The sequence below is a fragment of the Callionymus lyra genome, chromosome 8, assembly GCF_982586985.1.
Source record: "Callionymus lyra chromosome 8, fCalLyr1.hap1.1, whole genome shotgun sequence".
Taxonomy (NCBI): domain Eukaryota; kingdom Metazoa; phylum Chordata; class Actinopteri; order Syngnathiformes; family Callionymidae; genus Callionymus; species Callionymus lyra.
The window spans coordinates 4,940,001-4,947,500 of record NC_141825.1 but is presented as its reverse complement, the minus strand read 5'-3'; the positions used below and the strand labels follow the sequence as shown (position 1 = coordinate 4,947,500).

The 7,500-nt window shown below is 41.5% G+C and overlaps 2 protein-coding genes across 3 annotated transcripts in view; both read left to right on the top strand.

The window, feature by feature from the left end:
- LOC148073431 (polypeptide N-acetylgalactosaminyltransferase 18-like) overlaps positions 1-7,500 on the top strand; it is a 97,701-nt gene that overhangs the window by 45,379 nt on the left and 44,822 nt on the right. The window lies entirely within an intron of this gene.
- The window catches only part of LOC148073432 (tripartite motif-containing protein 16-like), a 25,077-nt gene that overhangs the window by 16,458 nt on the left and 1,119 nt on the right, over positions 1-7,500 (top strand). The window contains exon 2 of the mRNA XM_087797634.1: positions 6,874-7,500. This exon is cut by the window's right edge and continues 1,119 nt beyond it. Within this exon, the coding sequence (XP_087653760.1) occupies positions 6,874-7,500 (627 nt within the window). The remainder of the gene's footprint in view (positions 1-6,873) is intronic.

Sequence of the window (7,500 nt, the reverse complement as noted above, 5' to 3'; positions counted from 1 at the left end):
AGATCTATTCATGGTCAGACCTTCCATCAGTGATCTGATCCAGCCTTACACCCCAGCTCGGGCTCTGAGGTCTGTGGATCAGAATCTACTGATGGTTCCTGAACACGCTTCAGGACCAGAGGAGAGAAATCCTTCCAGACTGTTGCTCCTAAGCTTTGGAACGATCTTCCTCTGTGTTTGATGATCTACTGACTCCTTCAAGAAACATCTTAAAACATTTTATTTGTTCAGGCTTTTCCTTGATTTTCTGGAACTCCTGTTGTGTTCTCAGTTTTATCTTGACCTTTAAAATATATATTTTATTGAATATTGTTTTGAATGTTTAAGCGCTTTGTGACCCTGGTCTGGAAAAGCGCTCTACAAATAAAAATTACTTATTTACTTACTTACAAAAGAACAGACACACACACACACAAGCATAGGAACACATATAAGCATAGACAAACACAAACAAGCATAGACACACACAAGTGCAAACACACACACATACACACAAATTCGAGCATATAAACAAACAGAAGCGTAGACAAACATACGCTAAGATCCTGGAATCGACTGTATCCTCTTGTCCTCAGTCATCCCCGGGATTGCATTGTCACATTAGCCCCCCTAATGTCTACTGCCATCTAGCAGTCATAAGTTTAATGTAAACACAAAAATGAACAAACGGTGTAAATATTTGCATGTTGATTTTAAAATGGAAGAAAAAAGAAAACAAATTAAACTTAATTTCAAATAAACCATGAAATGACTTTGATCAAATGAATTTTTTATATAATTTCTAATATCAAACTGAGACATTTTGACGACAGGAAATCATTGAATGTTGTATTTCATGAGTTCTTTATGTCTTTATGTTACAAGGCGCTCAAGATGTCTCACGATAAAAGGAAATATTCATATATTTATGTTCAAGGTGGGAAGTATTTTTGTGTCTTACATGATGTTAACGTCTTTTAAAAAATAGCTGATCCTGGATTATTGGTAATCATTATAAAATGTAGCTCACAAAAGTGAACAAATGCATCCAGAAATATCTAAACCTCTAACAAGCCCAGAGCCGGCAGAACACGAGTGTCAGCACAATCCTGTCCATGACAGTCGAGCGCGGAGACGGGATCTAATGGGAACGTCGGCCGTGGAAGTCGTTACCGAAACGCTTCACTTACGACCAGCAGTGATTCTCACAGCTGTGCACGTCTGAGCAGCGACTTAAACCCCGAACGACCTGAACCCGCCGACATCAGCGGAAACAAACAGCTTGTTTTTTAGAGGTTTTCCCAGCTTCGAGCGCTCTTTTTCCCAGTTTTTAACTCTCTCGGTTTCTACAGAGCGCCGACAAAAGCCTGTTTTTTCCCCGACGCCTCCTTACATGTCGGAGACAAAAAGACCTTCCCGGGGTGATGATGGTGCATGTCTCGCGCAGCAAATGAGATTCTCTCCCGCACAAAAAAACAAAGTCTTTGGAATCCTCGGGCGCGAGTGGGAGTCTGTTTGGCGTACGAGTGCGAGGCCTGCTGGGAGACAATCCCGCGAAAACAGCGGTAAACATTCCAGTGATGAGTAGATTAGCAAACGTGGTGGCGGAGGCCGTTAGCGATGATCTGCCGCACGGTCGTCGATTCTCGCGGCTTCTTCCTCGTCTGCGAGGCGCTTCAATCTGAAAGAAACGCTTCTCTGTGCTGGAGAGGAATGTTGTTCGCAGACGATTCACGGCATATTCCGTAGTCAGAGTGTAGAGGTGCAAGTTCAGAGCTGTGTGGCCTGTGGGCCAAATACAGCCCTTTGAGCGTATTAATGCGGCCCTTGCAAGGTCCGAGGAAAACTATGAGGCTGGTTGAGAATTTTTGGTAAACTTTAGAGTTTACTTTCATTATTCGCGGTTTTCGACCAGTAACTTAAAGTTAAGTAATGCATTATTTTGTATATATTATTTGGGTTTGTATTTTCAAGAAACTGTTGATACGATACAGGGTCAATGATACAACATATTGTGATACTGTAGTAACAATCTTTTCTGATGCTTTTAAAACAAGTATATATGAGTAGTATTGTGTAGTACTTGACTCTGGTAGACCAAAATTTGTTTTCAAACCAAAATATGTTAAAAGTAATCAGCTTTAAAAGCTGCTGTAGTCACTGTATCCTCTCGTCCTCGGTCATTGCCAGGATTTTTGCATGATTTTAATGTTCCTTTAGCTGCAGAGGATGTAATGATTGCTGCCCTCATGTAGCCGGAATTTTAATTGCAACATAAATATGAACATGGCGCAAATATTTGCACGTTTTTTGTGTTTTTTTGGAAATATGTATAATTATTTAATTTTAAAGAAACCTAATTGTACTATAAACCATGAAAGAATTATGGTAACACATAAAATATGATTTTCAAGCCAAAAATGAATAGAAAAAAACTACACCATGCTGTTGAATATTGATACAGTATCATGCAGAAACGAATATTGCGATGTGACATCATAACGATATTCTCTAGCAACACTAATATTAATATGTTATACTTCATTTTAAACTTTTAATTTTTTTCAAAAAACACCACGCAACAGTAGCTAAGGAAGTAAAAGGTCTGAAAGTGTTGACTTCCTGTATTGTTTAAAACAAGAATCATATATTTGGCAAATTTGGTACTGAGATTGACAATATTTAATTTAATATAAAGCAATTTAAGTCTATTTTTGTCTCGTTTAAATATTACATATAATGTTTGTTTGGTCTGTCTTTTCATTCTTCGAGAAAAGAAAATTTCTACCTCAATATTTAGGTTGCAATAAAAAAAATACTATCGTCTACTATATTTGTTTTAGGATGTTTTTTCTTTTGAAAAAATTAAAAAGAAGAATATAGTATATCAAATAATATTTGTATGCATAAAGTGTGTTTATTTATTTAAAACACTTTGCATTAATATTATTTTTTCTATTAAAAAAAATATATATATATGTTTTTGTGAAAAAAAAGTACTTTTAAAAGTGGATTAACTTCTGACAATGTAATCACGTTAATATTGTAATGTAACTAATTACTTTGAAACGAGAATAATAATAAATAAATAATAAATAATGATATTTTCAAGTAACTTGCCCAGGTCTGATTATTTATAACTAGTTCAACTAAATGAAAGTTCTTCTTCTTCTTTTTTCCTGTTTTCAGGCTATTTCTTCTCCCTCAATTAAAAAAGAACTTTGATGTGGTATTTTTGAATACAGTAAAATAATAGATCCTGTTGTGAATTAGATCACATGAGGCCACAGAACACCTTTAGCTCAGCTCCACCCAGATCTAAAGATCTAAACTGATGTGAATACCTCGCGTCATATTTAAAAAATAATTGAGTTAAAGGACTTTCAAAGTATTTAGAATAGAATAGAAAAGCATTATTCATCCCCAGAGGGGAAACACACTTTCACAACAGCGCAGTTTAAAAAATAAAGTGCAAGGAAAAAGAAATAATAAAAGAGATAATACAAAATAAAATAAAAACGATCTTAAGAATATATAATTATTTACAAAAATTAGAAATGTAACACTATTAACAAAATAAAATAGAATAAAATAAAATAAAATAGAAATAAAAACGGGAAAAAAATAAATAAATAAAAAAACACACGAGAAGAAAAAACACACTACGGATTAGCATCAGGATATTTAAAGTAGAGAGTTAAATATCCTGACACCAGTTGGGATGAAGGACCTTCTATAACGCTCCGTCCTACACTGGGGGTGTCTGAGCCTGCCACTGAAGGAGCTGGCCAGCTCCTCCACGGTCAGGTGCAGTGGGTGAAGAGCATTGTCCCTGATGGAGGATAGTCTGGAGAGTGTCCTCCTCTCTCCCACCTCCTCCACCGAGTCCCGCGAGCGGCCCAGGACAGAGCCGGCCCTCGTGACCAGCCTGTTCAGTCTCTTCCTGTCCCGGTCCGTGCTGCCTGCTCCACAGCGTAGTGGATAGCAGAGGCTACCACGGAGTCATAAAAGGTCCTTAAAAGTGGTCTGCACACTCCGAAGGACCTCAGTCTCCTCAGTATTCAGGATTGGTTGAAAATGCTAAATTAAAACTTATCACAGTTGGTGTTGATCCACAGTCAGCATTAACCTGCTGACATCATCTTAAAGATACTTCTTGGTGCTGGTTCAAGTTCCAAACTAGGAATCTTAGTTTAGCCCTTGAGCTGAGACATTTTTTGAAATCATAGAAGTATTGACTTGAGTATTTATTTGGCCGAGGTAAATACCAAGTTTTTGTGGTTTCGTTTCCACTTTCTACCCCCTGCTCGCTCGCACAAAGCGCTTCTTCGTGGAGTCTATTTTCACTGCACTTCAGTGAAGTAGCTGCTCGACGCTTCCGTCGTCGCTGACTCACAGCACTCAAGTCCTGGCCCACGTAAACAAGCACTGAATCACGCGTCGCCCTCACAAATCCTCCACACCTGACAGGAGAGCCAGAGTTAGTTTGATGAACGGCGTCGCTGCCGTGATGAGATGTTCGGCAACATCGTCTTTTACGCCGGCGTCCGCCGCGTCGTGCATCATGTGGACCGACAGCTTCTTCAGCGAAGACTTCTCTAAAGACCTTTTCGTCGTACTTAAAGTGCCTTTCTTTCTGATCCGCGCTTTCTTGGCTGTCACTCATAGCTCAGTTTGAGGAAGATGACATCAACGGATCTATTTTGACGCTCTTGCTAACATGTCAATCAAATTGTCATCATTTCAATTTCCCATTTTCTCAGAGTACCTTTTTGAAATGGAAAGAGTAGTAAACTTGGGGGGGGTGTTGCACCTTAAAAATCCCTTAACACCTCAGTGTATCGTGAAAATAGATTTCCCCTACAGTTTTGATATTGTCTGACACTTGTCCAGTTTCAAGTGAATGCAGGGTTAGAACCAAGATGCACCAGTAGAGGATTAAGAATTCTAGAAAGCAGAAACGCAGGTGTTGGTTTATGCACCATAGTCGGTCCTTAGACAGGCCTCCTGCAGCTTTGAGGAGGTGCTGCTCCTCTTGGGGTTTCCCTTGCTATCGGATACAGGTCCTCACATTGAAGAAGGCGTGTTGGATTGTTCGTAGCATCTTCATCAACCTAAATAATTTCATGAACAGGTAAGTTTGCTGGCGATGGGTTACTATCTGGTGACATAGGTAGGATTGAAGAATCTTGGAGCTGCAGCAGCACAGGGTTAGTATTGTCTTCAGCAGCTGGACTTCTCTGCGGCAGCTGCCCATGGAAGATCCCTGTGTGACTAAGCAGCCAAAATAACCTTTACTTTACTTGACTTGACTTATTTAGTACCGGCACTGCTCACCCCCTCGTGGGGGAAAGTCAGGCAAAGGTTACCTAAACATTGTCCGCCCTGAGCTACCTGGATAGGTTACCTCACCTATTGAGGCATTCCACTAGCGCTCCAAAAAACAGGCAAAACAAACTCCCATCCCAACTGGAAACTTGGAACATCAGGACCCTTCTGGACACAACCCAAAACACCAGTAGGCCCGGTCAAAGAACAGCCCTGATCGCAACAGACCTTAAGCAATATAACATCAACGTCACTGCTCTAAGTTCGACCAGCCATAGCGCTTCAGAAAAATCTTCACTTTGCCCGACTGGAAGAGACAGAAGCTCCAACATACAAGTAAAGTACGCTGAGCTCATTACTTACCAAAGCAGCAGCTCAGTCCAGTGGCTACAGCAAACTTAACATCAGGACTGGTTTGACGAGGAATCCACACACATGTCCACAATGGCAAACCTGACTTCAGCAGCCCTAAAACAAAAATGTAATTAGGTCCAGAGAAGTCGTCAAATTCAGGAGCAGTCGTGGCCCAAAAAAAATCTACTCTATGCAGACAGACGTGGCAGGCATAACTTTTATAGTGACATAAAGGCCACTTATGGCCAAAGAACATATGTTTTTTGTAAATCGGAGAGATGGAGGAGGGTATTTGGGTCATCCTGTGGCTTGATGAGAAGTTTTTTATGCCAAGCCTTCTAAAGATGCTTGAGGCATTCCAAACCAAATGCCTTTAACTATCCTTGGTAAGCAGTACTGAGCAGGATGCGGGAGCCTAGAAACCACCATAAAGCCCCACCAGCTCAGATGGCTAGGGCATGTAGTTAAGATGACAACAAGCTAAATACCTCATGAGATCCTGGATGGACAACTTAGTCCAATGATTTGCAGAAGAAGAGGTCCAAGGACCTTCTGAAAGCCACTCCGAAGAAGTTTGCGATCAACCCTACCTCTCTGAAAGCTGTTGCTGCAGATCAATCTACTTGTGCTACTGGTGGAGTTGGAGAGAATGAGATTATCGCCTTGTAAAACGTGAAAGAAGGAGAATGGCCAAGACTGCCACTGTGTCACCAAGTCAGATTTACGTTTGCCCTGTGTGGCAGACAGTTGGCGTACCGGGTTGGACTATATAGTCAACAAATCAAGGACCCACAAAAAAACCACAAGTCGTCATCGATCACAATGGAATACGTTACAGGGCAACTTATGTCAAACCACAACCGTTCAACCCTTCCAATTTGAAATGTTGAAACGTTCTCTCCAAGACGCTTTGCGTTTGTGTCAGAGAGAGAATCAAGGTTATTCCAGGTCATTGTCAAGAATCATCTTAATGGTTTTAAGGAAGTTGTGCAAGTATGTGAGTCAGAGGGTTGGACCAGATCGTGGCAGCATCATGTGACGGAGAGTTTAAAAGTGTTCAGCCGTGAAAGAAGTGTTTCAGTCGCAGAGACATGGAGAAGACTAGAGTTGATCTTAAGAGAGAATCTTTCTCTTGTTCCATCTGTCTGGATCTACTGAAAGGTCCAGTCACTCTTCCCTGTGGACACAACTACTGTAAGGTATGTGTTGAAGGTTGCTGGCAGGACAGGAACATCTTCAAGTGTCCTCAGTGCAGACAGAGAGAGACCTCGCCTCCAGAAGAACAGGAGGAGCTGAAGAAGACTGGAGCAGCTCAGGACCTCTGCTGTGCTGGACCTGAAGATGTGGCCTGTGACGTCTGCACCTGGAAGAAGATGAAAGCCATCAAGTCTTGTCTGATGTGTCTGGTCTCCTACTGTGACCTTCACCTCCAGACTCATCTAGAAGCTCCGGCCTTCAGGAGACACAAGCTGGTCCAGCCGTCCAAGAATCTCCAGGAGATGATCTGCTCTGAACACGAGGAGGAGAAGAAGATGTTCTGTCGTACTGATCAGCAGCTCATCTGTTCTCTCTGTGTGGACCAACACAAAGACCATGACATCGTCTCGACCACAGCAGAGAGGACGGAGCGAGAGAAAGACGTGGATCAGAGTCGAGGAAGGATCCAGCAGAGGATCCAAAAGAGAGAGAAGGAAGTGAAGCTGCTCCAGCAGGAGGAGAAGAACATCAGCGTTTCTGCTGATGAAGCAGTGACGACCAGTCAGGAGATCCTCGACCAGATGATCCAGATGCTCCAGGGAAGAAAGTTTGATGTGGAGCAGCAGATCAGATCTCTGCAGA